The 16,580-nt window shown below is 41.5% G+C and overlaps 1 protein-coding gene across 2 annotated transcripts in view; it reads left to right on the top strand.

Annotated features, from left to right (window-relative positions):
- The window catches only part of ISM1 (isthmin 1), a 38,183-nt gene extending 22,092 nt beyond the window's left edge, over positions 1 to 16,091 (top strand). For both annotated transcript variants that reach the window (XM_064446760.1, XM_064446761.1), the window contains 4 exons: positions 6,980 to 7,247; positions 10,129 to 10,272; positions 12,428 to 12,517; positions 14,183 to 16,091. In XM_064446760.1, the coding sequence (XP_064302830.1) occupies positions 6,980 to 7,247; positions 10,129 to 10,272; positions 12,428 to 12,517; positions 14,183 to 14,700 (1,020 nt within the window). In that variant the 3' untranslated portion in view covers positions 14,701 to 16,091. The remainder of the gene's footprint in view (positions 1 to 6,979; positions 7,248 to 10,128; positions 10,273 to 12,427; positions 12,518 to 14,182) is intronic.
- Positions 16,092 to 16,580: the final 489 nt, after the last annotated feature.

Genomic DNA, 16,580 nt, shown 5'->3' with positions numbered 1-16,580 from the left:
ATTAGAGGAAATGGATTCACGCTACATCGGGGAGGTTTAGATTGGGTATTAGGAAAAATTTCTTTACTGAAAGAGTTGTCAGGCATTGGAACAGGCTGCCCAGAGAGGTGGTGGAGTCACCATTCCTGGGAGTGTTCAAAAACATGTAGACATGGCACTTCAGGGCATGATTTAGGAGGCATAGTGAAGTTGGGTTGACAGTTGGACTTGATGGTATTAGAGGTCTTTTCCAACCTTAATGATTCTATGCTTTTTGTATTAAGTGAATGCACAGATTTAATTTTTTTTTCTGATTTTCTCTTTGGATAGTGTTGATGATTGCATATATGTAGGTATCAATATAGACCTATATTATGATACTAAAGCCATCTTTGCTATTGCCATTTCAGAACATATTCTCTTATTTGATATTAAATGGGTATTTTAAATTATGTTTTCAATCCCCTATTGCAAAATCTGTTTGTGAACACATTCTGTTTTGGTATGCTATTATAAAATGCACCCATCCCCCAAGAGAACACGCCTTTAAGTTTCAATTCCAAATGTGTATGGAACTGAGACTTGAAGTGAATTTCTGCAGCAGCTGCCTGGAGTAAAAAAAAGTTGTCTGCAATAAACTTTGTTACATATTATTCCTCAAACTGTTTTTGGGTTTGGAATGGCCTCTTGCAAGCCACTTGCATCTTGAAACTTCAAGGATTAGAAAGAGGAAAAAATGAATGATTTGTTTTTAATTCAGAGCCTTAAAGCAAAATTGGCATTAATAAGCAGTCTTTTTTGACCAAAACAATAAATTGAAATGTTGTTCTGCCTAAGATGTGCTTATAAAAACAATACACTAATAGAACTGGTTTTCTGGTTAAATTAATTCCTGCCTTCTTATAGTCCCCCAGCCCACGAAATTACCATCCTTTTGATATGTCTAAGAAGTACGTAAGTAAAGATATAATAGATATGTTGGTGAGAGACCAACATGATCAGGCAAGAACAAGCTGTCTCCAAGTTGACACCCCGTTACGTCACAGATGGCTTGCAATCTTAAGCAGGCTAGCAGATTTGGATCAAGTGCGGGTCCAACAATTGATGGGCCAAGGTAATAAACACGCTTGACAGATTGTGACTGTACACTTCCCTCACACCAAGAAAAGTCTTCCAGAAGGCCTTAAGAAGGGAAGGCAGGGAAGCTATAGGGGCCCCAGAGTGTGGCATTGTTTGAACAGTACGTAAACCACAGAGGAGTACAGAAAGAAACAAAACCCTTCTCTGATTGGTATCAGCATTTACTGTTTAGACCCAGGGAATAGATAAATAACATGGAAACATTTCCCTGGCTTGTCTTTGTAGTAACTGCTTCTGCTGTGATGTCTTTTTCCACCACCTGATCTTGGAAATGTGTCAGCCCGCTATGTCAGCAGTTTTGCTGGACTCTCAGAAATGGGAAGCTTAGTCCTATAAACTGGAAAACATTGGGCAACATTAATTCCAGAGCTCTTGTGCACAAGGATCAGCTCTTTCAGAAACAGCCTCCCTAAGTTCTGCATTATATTTAGTTTGCTTACTTAGGTGCATAAATAAGGATATACAAAGCTTCTTTAAATTCCTGGTTGCAGCCAGTTAGGCCTCATGGAGAGAAAACTCCCATTAGTTCATTACAGAGTCAATGAAAGTTTAAAAGGTGCCTAGTCTTTTGAGGAAAACAGGATTATAGTGAATTCTTGCTCATTAAACAGTATTGTACTGCCCTGAATGGAAATAATGACACTTGTTCACTTGCAAATTTCTCATCAGCTTTTTGGCAGGTGAGAACAGAACCAATACTAATTTTTGCACAATGGCTTTGGGCTCAGTAAGTTACAATCCTGGGGGTGTTAATTTAAAAGTCCTCCTAGGGCAGAGGGTGGAAAGGACAAAAAGGCCTCTGTGTGTTAATCTAGCACAGTGGCCACATTTAATTCTCAAGGACCCGCAACTACTTTTCCCTTCTACTAGTACAAACCTGCAGAGACCAAAAATAACATTTTTAAGGGAAATTATACCTGGAATTTTAAAAAACCTAATAAACAGACATAAAACTTAGCCTGAAAAAGCAGGTCAAAAAGAAACTCCAGTGTATTCTCTTTATGGCCATTCCTTCTCTGGTTTCCTGTGAGATGGCAGTTGCTGTATCATGCCCTGGTTGTGTGCTCTTTCAGGGAGGAAGCAGTGGACATCACAGGAATTCAGAAAATTAACATGTCCCCAGGTATTACTGTATTTATTAGGTGATAATGAAATATAAGTATAGGGGACTGTTTTCTAGAAAAACCTCAGAAACAACAGTAGCAAAGCAATTGTCGCTTTCATTAAATTAAGGCCCAAAAAAGCAGAGAGCATGTGTTCATTTTTTGGTCCTTGGGCTGGGTGTGTACCATGGAGAACTCCCTGCTCCCAAGACCATCTCCCCGGTCAGTATGCCTGCTTTGCTCTGCAGCACCAAAAGCATGGCATTGCCATGCCAGGAACTAGATAGTCCTCTCAGCAAGCTAGAGAGATTGGTCTAGAGAGAGCAGGATGCCAGAGGGCCATGGTTAAGTCACTTTCAGTAGCAGGGCTGTTATTACCTCTGCACAGATTTCTCAATGTCATGGTGCAATGAGAGCTCGATGCAGAGTGCAAAATTCAGACCTGGTTTTTGGACCAGATTTTTAATACTGGGGTTCAGTTGCACCCATCAGAGAGTGCAACTAGGATTGACAACATTAAATACAAATTTCAGGTTTCAAGTCACGTTGTCTTCTTTGCTCCCAGCAAATTTTGAGCGTCCTTCATCAAGTCCAGAAAACTGTTATAAGTGAGCTGTCATGACATAAGTGGAAGTAAATTGGTGTCACTACTGATACCATTTTAATGGAAGTTGTTACATGTATTTCAATGTCTTATAATGAACTCATTTCTGTTCTGCTACTACAGTTATGCCATTGCTGGCTTGCACATATCCAGCTTTACGGAATGGCAAAGTCTGCATTGCAAATTTGCATTAGTTGCATGAAAGAAACAGAGAATAGAAGTGTCATAGAATCCACTGCTTGCACAGCATTGCAAATGCGTTTCTTCCTGAAACATAATCTTTCGGTTGCTTAGGGCACTGTTTACACCATTAAAGTGAAATCAGAAACATTATCTCAGTAAACAGGATGAAGTACACAGAACTTTTTGTGCACTCCAACAGGCGGGGAAAATATTTATAATCTGTATATTTTTGGCCAGGAGAAAATTGGATGTTGGTGTCTCAAGACATCTGTGCTTGATACATTTGTTTAATTAGAAATTGACTGCAAATCTGTTGTTTTAATGTACCTACACCAATTGTTTTTAAAAATTTTTAGAGGAACATCCTTATTTATAGCTCACACAACCATAAAAGAAGTGGCTTCATTTTAAGTTTGAATACTTCTGGAGATGATTGTGGATTTGTACAAGAACCATGTTACCACAGACATTTTGGGAAGCTTGGGGAAAAAAATAAATAATCTGCAGTTTTGATAATCACTGGAAGAAGCAGTCAGAGAAAATGAAGTCTTTAAAACAGTTTCCAAGATCAAAATACTAAACTAGGTCTATTTTTTAATTTTTAAGAGAGCATGTTTATGTTGGAGTAGTTACACAGCATGAAAGCTTTTCCAGACCTGCTTTAAATGACCATTTTAATGACTCTCGTTCTAGGTCTGATTTCTTTTTCCTTTTTATAAACAACCCCCAGTATAAAAAACGATCAAACAAGATAGATATATGTTTGTGTGACATGTATATCCATTTGTATTTGTATCGTCATGGGCTAATGTTGTTAAGGCCATCTGTAAGTACTGGGAAGACTTCAGTCAATGCTGTTTTTTTTCAAAATTTTAGACCAGGATAGGTGAGCAATTGCTTACCCGAAGCAGCAGCCCTAACTTCCTCCCTGCCTCTGGATGGTGTGTTACAGTTAAATGGGGCTGGACAGAGCATGGCTGAGTCCCTGAAACCAAACAGAACTAGAGCTGACTGAAGTAGTCTCTTTTAATATCCAAGAGCTGCCATTCAGGCAATCCCAGGATTCTTTATATACTTCTTAGACTCCATGTTTTTTTAGGCCACATGTTAAACAACCAACTTCGTAATCAAAGCTTAAAACAGGGGATAAAGTAATATAGGTGTGTGTCAGACTGCCACACTGGATTTTGCTTTTTAAATAAATCCTGCTTATGTGGGGGTGGCTCGCTCTTGATGCTGCCTCTTCCCAGACCTCTGTTCTTTTTAAGCTAAGGGATTATTAATTGGCATTATGGTCTCAGGCCTCAACTTCTTACCTGGTTCATGGGTGGCAAAGCACCGTAGCACTGCCAAGTGAGTTACAGTCATGCTGGAAGAACTCCTTCCCCCTGCCCTGGTGACACTGAAGAAGCACCCTGTGATTTCACCTGTTGCTAACAAGTGTGCCTACCCAGGGCCTTGGGTCACCCTGATAGATATTGGCTTCCTGGTTTGGTCCGTGTTAGCTAGTTCTAAGCCAGATGTAAGAGGTTTTTGCTGCACTGTAAGTTCTTGTGTGTTGGAAGACTCATTTTAAAGGCCTTTGTAATAAGCCTCCTTGGTAATAAACACAGACTGAAGCAGGCTATCTGATTGCACAGACATGTCTTGAAAGTGAGTTAGTGGCTGTGCTTTTGGAGGTCTGGAAGCTTGTGCATTACACGTGCCTCTCTCTCCTGTAGCACATCATGTAGCCCAACAGTAGTTCCTCTGTCCCAACAAACCCTCTTTTGCTTAAACTGACTTGGCATCCTGAGTAAGTGTTTTAAATCAAATCCCTATGGTTCTTCAAACCGTACCTGGCTGAAAAAATGTGAGTTCATTCTGACTCACTATCATGTAACTACAGGTCACCAAAGCAAATGGAATGATTATCAAGTGCTCCCTGTCTTCTTATGAGAGGTAGATGTTTTCCCCACTTTGCTGAGTCATTGCTTACAAAGTTAATGTGGTCTTAAAAACACTTGCCATTAAAGTACTAGAGTCATACTGTTTTTTGGTGGGCAGTACTAAAGCCCTGCGACTGGCCAGCAGTGCACAGTTAACCGCTCAGTAACACTATTTCCTTTCACTTATTGTGAAAACTTTGTTTTGCTTGGATAGATAAAACAATTTTGAACCCCTGAACTAACCCTGATGTTTCCAAACTTATGAAATCCATTTTAATTCTTGGTATGTAGAAACTGAGGTTTAATGAAGTAATCATTCCAATTCCATATTTAGTGTGGGAGTAAAATATCTCTTGTGTAAAGATGCTATTGGGCTGACAACTGCACTTTCCCTTGCTCTTGCTTTTTTCTGCCAGTGGAGCTTCTTAGTAGCCTCAAAGTTGTTTCATTTCAACAGCTTGGTCTACAGTCAAATGCAAAGCATGAAATGGATGCAAGATGTTCTTTCTCCAGAAAAGGATGTGTGGGCATTTTCTTGTCTGTGCAGCTGTGTCTGCAGCTATTAAGCCATGGCAGCAGTTACTTTTTGCTTCCTATGTCAGACTCCTCTGTGGATCACAGGTAGCTGAAGACACACGGACACTCTTTTCTGTCTTTTTGCTGTGATTTTACTAATAACAATTGTATAAAACTAAACCTGTTCATCAAAAAGCAAATCCATAGAGCCACGTTAATGACTGTTAGCGTAATAGCACTTTATTCGGTTTTTCCTGGTTTTACACCAGCCAGTTTTCATGGAGTACTGTCTTGGAAGACTGGTTTGTAAATCTATAAAACATGAAGAATACCTCTATACCTTTTAAACATTATAAACATATCTGATGTAATTTCTGTATCATTGCATTGACTTTTGGTCAGGCAGTTGGACTAGATGATTGTTGTAGGTCACTTGCGGCTGAATCTATTCTATTCTATGGTGGTTTAGCCAGTCCAGCACAATCACTGAACTGTGTTAGCATGAAGCATCAGAGCACTGTAAAATTTTTCTGTGACTGTGCCATGCTTGCGTGACTCTCAGAGCCAAGGTTTCGTATGGCTAGTTCCTATTTCTACCTAAATAGGCACCTATATGCATGCACAGTATTTATCCAAACTTTTCATAATTATACATTCTTCAGCACAGAAGAGGAGTAATCAATGGTTGTCCCTATGCAGAATTATATTCACATTTATAATGTCTGTGAGGGAACTGGGAAGTAAACGTTGAATCTTGGCTCTGGGCTTCTGCAGAAACTATGACCAGGTTGGGTATCATTATACTCTCCAGCACAGATGGAGGACCTACTTCAGAGGACTTAGCAGCAAGTGACTGACTTGGTAGTGGCTGAAAGAGCTGCTGGCTCTCATCACCACAGAGTGTGGTTCCACATAGCAGTGACAGCACACGCCATTGTGTGATGGAAGTGCTGGCTCTGTGGGGAGGTTGTGCAAGGGTATGGGCCAAGCTGCCACTAGAGGACAAGGCAGATGCAAACCCAGCAGATGCCCTGGGCTCTGCCTCTTCCACCTTGGCACTCTTGGACTGACTTAGCCCTGTCTTGAGTCAGTGCAAGTCCTTGGAATAGGCTCTACATGCTGCTGTGCTTCATGCTTGCCTCAAATTCAGCCTCAGCATAATTAGTGTAACAGATTTGGTTTTCTTTGTCCTGGTCATATATGTTTGGGTTTAAACATCTTTTCCCCATAAGGCAGAAAATTCTGCTGTGAAGGTTTTAGGCACAGCATGGGTTATTATTTTGTGCGGGATTTTTCCTAGCCTTTGTTCCAAGGTCTGATTCAGCAGAGGTAGCAGAAGGAATCACTCAGTTGCTGCATATCTCTGGGCTCAGTAATTCGCATATGGTTTACAACATGCGAACCCTACAGCGTTACACAGCCCCTTTGCTAGGCAACACCAGTCATTTGGCTTCGCTGTATAGAAAGTTTCCCACTGACTAGAAGGAGATACTGACAGACAGACTGGTCTGTTTTGAATGCCATAGGTTACCATCGAAGTGGTGGATGGCCCCGACACTGCGACAGACAAGGCTCTGCAGAAAGAGAGCAGCAAGCCTAGCTGGCCAGTCCCATCACCTGACTGGAGAAACTGGTGGCAGAGGTCCTCCACCTTGACTCGCATGAGCAGCGGTGACCAGGACTACAAGTATGACAGCACTACTGAGGACAGCAACTTCCTAAACCCTCTCGGTGGGTGGGATAGTCATGCACCCAGTCACCGGACATTTGAGTCCAAGGAGCAGCCAGAGTATGGTAAGTTTGTGTTCCAGGCCTCTTATGGGCATCTTGGGATTGTAAAAATGAATTCTGGGCATCGATGAAAGTAGGCCAAGCAAAATAGAATTTTTCAACATGTCGCTTTTGTTCATCAGCTTTTAAATACAAATCTGTGCAGATACACAAGCTGTACTGTGGTAGCTGCATTCCACTAGTAAGTCTATAATCTTGAAAATCATACCATCATAAGAGGACCTTTTTTTAGTCCTAAGCAAAGGAAACAGGGTTTCATATTTATTTTTAGAGTAAGGATAAGTACAAAGTTAGAATCATGTGGTGGTTTGGGAACCAAAATATTGGCTAAATAAGATCTAAAAGTGTTTGGTGGATACACAAATAAGATGGATTATGTTGGTGCATGTGTGGGGAGTGGCATATGCAGCAGGAACATTGTGTATTTGCGTGTGTAATTCTCTTCCAGATGTGTCATGGCGAAAACAATTGTTTTCAGCTTTTGTATGAAACAGTTGCAGAAACTAGAAACAGAGAGGAGTTACAGTTATTCACTGCCCCAAGGGGCTATAACTGTCCACATGGGAATAACTCAAGGGCTAATCTGTGCTCACAGGTAGCTCAGAGCCTCTCTGATTTAAGTTGTATGTCAATACAGAAGATTTTTAGTTAGAGCCACAGTACTTCTACCCTGGCACTTCTGTTGCATTCCCTAGATACTGCAGAGCAGCTGTCATGCCCTGATTCAGTCTTATTTTTCCCCTGTTTTGGTTAATTTTAATTCCTAGAGCCTTAACAATCAAGAGAGACTTTTAATGGAATGGTGATTTTAAATGCATACATATGTATTAAATTGTGTGGCCAGAAGATTAAAGTATATTCTTTCATTTTGCACCTGCATTTATTTGTGGGCACACTTTATTACCAAGAATTCATATATTAGGTAGTTATTCATTTAGGTAAAATAAAATTGTTTTCACAAATAATTGTGGTAGGAAAAAACCCAATAAGAATTACAGATATAAAAATAAGAAGACCAGATTATGCTCCAGCTGAAAAATCTGACATGGTATATTTAATAGTAAATGCTGTGTGTTTCATAGTGCAGTACAAAGACTAGGTAGGTAGGCCTAAAAATGATCCTAGAGCTCTCTGTCGTACATCAGAGCACTCTACTAATTGGAAGAGACTCCTGGCCTTCTGACTAACCTAAAATGTCATGTGCCATTGGCCTTGGCCAGGAGATATAGCAGAAGATCCTGCCCATACAGGGCTTTTATGCTAGTTCCACCCACTGACCTGTTCACACATTTCACGACTCTATCCATCTCCCTCGTCCTGCCCCTGCCGAAAAGCACTGCACGGCTCTGCCTGCCCTTCCTGGGCCTCCCAGGCTGGGCTGTTTGACAAGCATTGCACCTGATCACCCTCCCTCTTCCTCATCAGCCACACGGAGAAAACAATTTGGAGTTGGAAAAGAGCAGGGAAGGTGAGCAGGGCCAGGTAGAGAGGGCAGATCACATTTTTCTAAGATACATTATGCCTATTCAGGCTGCTGTAGTGCAGTCCCCATCAGCAAATCCCAGAACTGCAGGTCTTTGCCACACAGACAGTAGTCATGTTCCCACCCACATTACACCATGGACACCTGATTCAAGCCTGGTGGCTTCTCAGTTGGCAGCGATGTAAGAAAAAGAGGAAAAGCATGTAAGGTCCCTGCCACAAGGAACCCACATATAGGCAGCTTGCTACGAGTGAGATATATAACCTTCCCATATTCCTGGCAATAAATGTTTAATAGCACCCCACAGAGTTGTCGTTAGTCATTACATATGGTACAAATCAAGTTATGTGTTCTACTAACCAGCTCAGGAAGCTCACAGGCAGTGGAGGGGGGAGCGGGAATCGCATGTAGCACAGAGGCCAGTGCAGGCAGGGATCTGTCCATCTGTCTTGCCTGTACATACACGTTCAGCCTATAGCTATAGAACAGGGCTGGCTCAGGGTCACTAAACCTGATTTTGCTTTGCTACCAGTGCTCATTTAACCCGAATGAGCAAAGGCTGCAAGTTACAATCACAAGGTCAGATAAACATCTGTAGAAATCTACAGAGAAATCCATTAAGCCAGACATTCCCTAGCGAGAGACAACACTTAGTTGGGGAGGCCAGTGGGAAGGCAAGAAAACTGGAATTGGTTCATGGCTTCACAAGGTAGGATGCGCAACAGTTAACTCACCAAACAATGGAGACTGGTTCTAAGAGGCTTAGATACTTACAGTAGCATTGAGCCACGGTGGTGCAGCCTTCGTGCAGGCTTGCCCTTAGCCGTCTACCAGAAGGGAATAAAGTTGTGTTTCATTTTCAGAAGGTTCCTGCTAGTAAACAAACAGTCAGATTTGATGTTATTTAATAATTCACACTAAATACTACAAATCGCATGTTGTGCTGGGTGCAAGATGCATATGTGGTTCTCTGTATTCGTGGCAGTATTCCTGTAATACCTGTTTCCTGTCCAAGGGACTGAAAAACAAAATTGCAGTTTTCGCAATTTATCCTGTGCCTGATCAGTTTGTGGTCAGCAAACATATTCAGGGAAATTATGTGAATCAATGTGTACTGTTAGTTCATGATCCAGCTTTGCAGCTGAGGATTCTCAGCTGCCAAAAGGTCAAAAGAAAAAGGAAATATTTTTTCAAATACAGTTGCATGCATTTCCCTGAGGAGCATCAAGTGTGAAAACCATTTAAACAGCAGGCTTACACGTGGTATTTAGCCCAAGCTTCAGGTAGACACATCTGGATTCCATTCTTGTTTTGCCTTCTTAATAAAAAACACTACACAGTAGTTCTGGGTAGTAGGAGTTTTGTTTCTTCATTTCCTTCCTCATCTTTGTTCTTACGCAGATTATATTGATGGTGAGGGAGACTGGAGCCCATGGTCCCTTTGTAGCGTCACCTGCGGGAGTGGCAATCAGAAGCGGACAAGGTCCTGTGGCTACGCCTGCACTGCCACTGAGTCACGGACCTGCGACAGGCCCAACTGCCCAGGTGTGACCACGTTCGCATGAAGTGCTGTCAGACAGGAGTAGGGGGAGGTGGGCAGGATGGGGAGGGGAGAGAGGGGAACCCTCCTGTGCACAAAGCCTGGGGCCCATTTGTTCCCTGGCTGGGGAAGAGTTTCAGTGGGGAGACACGCTGGTTTTCCTGCCATTATGAAAGGGCAGGTTCTTTGCTAGTAATAACATGCTCCTAGAGGCACTCTACTATCCCCTGAGACTTAAAAGACAAACACAGGCTTTTTTAGGTTACGGCAGTCATTTTTGTGCACAGTACGTTTTGTATTTCAAAGGGTGTAATCTGCTCTCTTGAAACAAATTTGTATTAATTTTAGAATTTCAGAACAGCTATGCTGACTGTTCCCTCAGCGAGCTCTTATTTTGCTGTGTAGTGAATGGGCATGCCTATGTTGTGAATACCTTCCCCCCATTGTATGACTTTGAAGTTTTGTGCCTCATGTATAGAGAGTTGCTTTAAGACTCCATGTGTATTAATATGAAAAAATGTTTTAACGACTTGCTTTGCTGTCACTTCAGAGACTTTGGGTTCATTAAGCTACAAAATTTCCTGTCCTGGAAAGTCAATGTTAGGGTGGAAATGTCATCTCTGGCTCATTACACGTTGCTTGATAACTGGAGACATACAGAATAGCAAGTTTGGTCCTGCAACAGCTGTGCACAATGGGATGAAGGAATGTATAGTTTTGGCTTGAATGTATTTAGAAAATATGACCAAGGAGCCTTACCCTAGCACCTACCCATCTACAGTCATTGACATGTAAATGCCAGTAACAGAGGTGTCACTCTTTGAGGCTGTGCTGACATTTTTAAGATTACAACGGTAATCTTAAGCAGCTTCTGCTGTTTATAATTCCACTGTCTTGTAATGGGTAATCTATTGGGTATCTTTATTTATCTTGGGTATCTATTATTCTGCATCTACTGCTGGAGCTAAGGCAAAACCCTATGATAATTTTATTGAAAAGCTACCTGAGGCTGTTTTGAAGCTTTGCAAGCCACTGTTATGCCCCAGTTCAGGAGATGAGGAGAAAGTTCATTGGCAAGAAGATTGATGGTGAACAGACTTCATTATTAACCATAGAGTTATCACATATTAAAGAGCTTTCTGTTCTCTTTGGAGGTCTTTAATTCAATGGAGAGGGAAAAGAATCCAAACATGTTCACACACTGCTTTGAAGAGACATTTGTGTTAAGCCTACATGGCACAGAAATGTTGGGGAAACATCAGGCTGGTAGGTGGGCCGAACTAAAGCAGCAAGGAAAGGATGTTTACTTTAGCAAATCAATTAATGCATTTTCTGGCAATCTGTGTTTTCTCTACTGATAGCAAACACTTCACTGGATGTTGTTGGAAGATCCTGATATTTTAAGATCCTGATATTTTATTTGATTGCTATAGGTGGGGGGGGGTGGGGGTGGGATTGATTGGAGAGGTTAACTATCTCTCACCTTGCAACTCCCTAGCACTGGGAGAGACCGGCAAGCACCAGTCATCTTGTAATAGCATCATTCTTCCTGAAAAATGGTTGCCCACATATGGATATGAACTTACTCACCTGTCTTCAGGCATGTTGCTCTGTTTTAGAAAGTGGCACAAAGGCTGTCACCCTTAGCCATCCCATTTCACCCAGGGCTTTAGAGCTTCCATTAGGATACTTGTTTTTATCTTGTCAGTCACTTGTGACACATGCTCTGGAGAAGGTGCTGGTCACATAAAGCTGACCAGGTGGCTGTTGGTAAAGTGTGTGCAAAGTTCCTACCTGAAGTACTGGGAGGCACCTGGAAGCCTTGTATCAGGAAGAGGAGGAACAAAATTGGTTCCCTCGCTGCTGTCCCCACACTGGGTTCATAACTGACCAGTTTGTTGCTTAGATATAATTTAAACTCTAAAACTTGAAAACTTTTTGACCTTTGCACTAAGCTAATGCTTTATCTTTCTAACACCACAGATTCCTTGGTCATTATACTTTTAAATTAACATCCCCTCCAGCAGCAACTTCAGATTACTTCCTTGCCTAACAAAAGCACCTTGCCGACCTGGGGAAGAAGGGGATGGCAGGGTGGCAGTTGACTGCATTGTGTTTTAATAGGAAAACACCACCACCACTAACATGTGTTTGCCTTAGGGATTGAAGATACCTTCCGGACAGCTGCCACAGAAGTGAGCTTACTTGCAGGAAGCGAAGACTTCAACGCTACCAAACTGTTTGAAGTTGGTAAGGAGCCTCGTCAATCTTTCAGTAACAGATAAGAGACGACTTAGCTTTTCCTGGTTTGACTCTTGCTGTGGGACTGAGATTTTGAGTTTACCATTAAAAATATCAGTAATAATGGCCATTTATTGTCTTGCTTAAGTTTACAATCTGAACCTTAGCTTTCTTCTGTCATAGAATCTTTCTCCTCTTAAGTCTTAGCAAATTTCTGTGCTTTTTTCATAAAACAGTAATTCTCTGTCCTAGTTCAGAAAAGAGCTGTAAGGCTCCACACTAATGGAGGGGGGAAAAAAATAAAATACTGTTTAGCATTTTGCTGAAAAAGCCTCGATTGGAAGATACTATAAAAGTATTTTAGGTACAGCTGTCACATTATAAAAAAAAAGGACAGTGACTTTTATGAGCACACATAGCTTTTATAACTATGTGTGCTGCAGTGGGGCTAGCTAAAACAATTTTATAGGGCATGACTTGGTACTGATCTATCTAAAATTTAGCCCAACCCCTGTAATGTTCTGATTTCATCCCTCCAATGAAACCAGAGTGTGGCCACTGCTAGACACTGGATGCTGGACTACCTGCATAAGTAATGTGTTCCAGCACCTCCCTGCTATGGTGGTAGAGCACAATAGTTAGTGACAGCTGGGATAGGACTCTTTAAGGAGATAGAAAAACAGGACACAGATCACTAAGTAAATATTTTGCAAGAATGTTTGCTCTAAGAGTTTTAGGTCCCAGTCTTTGCCTTACTCCAGTCCTGTTAAGTAAATGTGGACCAAGATGTGCGGGGTTTTTTTTTTTTGAAAGCCCGTAGCATGATATAGACACCTTAAATAATGTTTTAGGTAGGAGACATTTAACTGGGTTCTGCCAAGACTCTTGAAAAATAATAAAGTGCCAGTGCTACTAGTCTATAAATCTCTTTAATCCCAGCTATAAATCATGGCTCTGGTGCCATTAAATCCTCCTAATGTACAGGCACTTTGATATTACATCACATATGCCCTTTTAGAATTTGAATCACTTTTGGCTACATTTGCCAGCTAAGATGCCAGGCTCCGTGTTTGAACCTCAGCCGCTTGCAATACCCCTTTGGGAAGATGGGGACCAAATGGAAAAAAGTATTGGTTAGTTAAAAGAAAGACTGAATTAGGTCTTAATGAACTTCCAAAAAAGTAATCCAGGCTTTGCTTGCCATCTTGATATTTCTAGCATCATGAGAAACTTAATCCTTGAACATCTGAATCTGCTGTTCTTAGAAGGTGAGTGTGTGGACTAGGGGTTTGTTTGGTGACTGGCATCAAATCACTGTGATCTCTGTTTCAGTTCTGTCACTTGTAAACCCATGACAGTGTCTCTTGTGCTGCACAGGAGTATTGGCAGCTTAACTGAAATTTGCCAGGTAGAAGACATGGCAGAGATTCTTACTAGCATGGTGCTGCACAGTAATTCAGACTAGCACTGCCTGAGGCCCTGAAGCCAGTCACACAAGTGATTTTTTTAAATCTGACAAAACAGCATATTAACAAATTGCAGGCAGGACTGCCCTTCCTTTCTTAAGCAAAGCACTGGTGCTGAACAGTTACGCTTTACTCATTTGTTAACACTGATCATATGAACTGGGATGCTGCATAATATCTTAAGCTTCCATTTGCTGCCCTTAAACAGATACTGATAGCTGTGAAAGATGGATGAGCTGCAAAAGTGAGTTCCTGAAGAAATATATGCACAAAGTGGTCAATGATCTTCCCAGCTGCCCATGCTCCTACCCCAGAGAAGTTGCCTACAGCACTGCTGAAATCTATGATCGAATTAAGAGGAAAAACTTTCGCTGGAAAGATGGAAGTGGTCCAAAGGAAAAACTGGAGATCTATAAGCCCACTGCACGGTACTGCATCCGCTCCATGCTCTCTTTGGAAAGCACAACGCTTGCAGCACAGCACTGCTGCTATGATGATAATATGCAGCTGATTACCAGAGGGAAAGGGGCAGGTACACCGAACCTGATCAGCATTGAATTCTCAGCAGAACTCCATTACAAAGTGGACATTCTGCCTTGGATTATATGCAAGGGTGACTGGAGCCGATACAATGAAGCACGGCCTCCTAACAATGGGCAGAAGTGTACAGAAAACCCTTCAGATGAAGACTACTACAAGCAATTTCAAGAAGCAAGGGAATACTGAGAAGATTTCCCTCCCCATCAGACCCAAAATAGCACTCATTTCCTGGATGCCAAAGACCTGATAATGGCTGTCGCCTTGACAGGGGTTGATCACTTTCTTTCTAATGAGTGTATATAGTTGTAATATAATACATAAGTATTTTCCATAGTCTGTGTAATTTATAAACACATATCTTTCTATCATCTCACACATACCTATTTTTACATACAGACATACCTAAAACTTGTCCTGGTAAGATTTTTATACTGTAATAACGTTCATTTAATAATGTGCATTTCCGTTTTACTCCCCAACTCTAACATAAGTGTAAGGTGGGGGGTGGGGAGTTGCCATCACCATCAGGCCCCAAGGCCCCAGCTGAGGAGGGCATGTATTTAAAAGTTGTTATAAAAAGTAGGATTGAAGAATGTACTCTTCTATATGGGAATGGTTTACAAGATTAATGCACCTACAGCATCAGTTTTCTCTATAATGGATTTCATGACTAATCATATCTAAGAAAGGATTTTTTTTTTTTGGAAGTGTAAAAGTGAATATAGACAGTTACTAGCAATTTTTTTCTTTGAATTCTTCCTGTTACCTGATAGCTGTGGTCTTTGCAGTCCATCTGGGGTAGGCTTGCAGGGAGACATAGCTGTGGTTTTCCTATGGAGCAGAAAAAGTCCCGATGCAGTGGTCTGCAAGAGTTACAAACAGCCCACTCCTGGAGACACTTCAGATATGGAGCCGTCAGCGCTTACGTCTTATGCTGGGAAGCAGATCTTCAGGGCAGCTACCTGTAATCTAAGCATGCCATAAGTCTTCGGAGGAGTGAGGCCAGAGAACGAAACTATGTCGGGGTGGGGGGAGAGGAATCACAGTTACTTCCCAATTTTTAGTATTAAGAGTGTTTATATCTGCTTGTTTCTCTTTTTTAAGAAAAGACATTTATTTTTTTAAAGAACAGGAAAAGTGGACTACGCATTTCTAAGTTCCCTGAGATAAAGCATGCAACAAGCCCTTTCCCCCCATTTATCACACGCTCAGTGCAGAGTGTCCTACAGAAGAAGCTATTCTTTAAGGAAGCTCTCTGGGAGGAAGTATTGGTGAGTTAATATGTCTTAATGTTTTTTTTTTTTTAAAAGCTGGCATTATTTTTGTAAAGTATTTATTGAATTGTAATAATGACTCACACGTGGGGTGTGTCTCTAACATGAAAGGCTTCTGTAAATGGAACTTGATTGCCAAGAATAAGACTGTTGATAGGCAAAGGTTTTACTGCCAAATTTTCATAAAGTGCAAGTTTACATACCTAAACCAGTAACTAAGCAGCTGATACCGGCATTCTTATGAAAGATGATAAAAAATTACACCATGGGTAAATAAATACTTAACAGTTCCATCCTGTAAAAGGCTGTCCTGCTGCAAGTCAATGTCTTCATTTGGAAAAGTAAGGCTATATGTTTCCAGAGAAATGCCTGGTTTTGGGTTATGGGGTCTGATGCACATATGTGCACCTCCTATGGAATTTCCCACAGCGGTAAAGCCTATCTTGCACTGCAGTCAATCTTAGCTGAAAGATTCAAGACAGCCACAAAAGACAATTCCTTCTGCTGTGCACATGCACACATAAACGCTGTAAATCTTTTCTCTAGCTCTGTTGGCCTTTCAGATGCTGGTGGATTGTGACTTCCCAGACTGATGCATGCATGGTCCCTCCCAGCATTAACATATGCATAGTAAGTCCCCTGAGCCTGGGAAGTGTGAAACTTGTGTTGCTCTACCCAGGTGGTACAAATCAGACGATTAAAAAGCAGCCTGGGCCTTGGACACCCACTCTGACCAAAGGTGTTGGTGCATATGCTGCGAAGGCTCTCCCTAGCTCTGCCATACCCAGTCTG

This window comes from Phalacrocorax carbo, chromosome 3 (assembly GCF_963921805.1).
Source record: "Phalacrocorax carbo chromosome 3, bPhaCar2.1, whole genome shotgun sequence".
In the NCBI taxonomy this organism is placed as follows: domain Eukaryota; kingdom Metazoa; phylum Chordata; class Aves; order Suliformes; family Phalacrocoracidae; genus Phalacrocorax; species Phalacrocorax carbo.
Note: the sequence above shows the minus strand (reverse complement) of the source record. Positions and strands in the feature narration are given on the sequence as shown.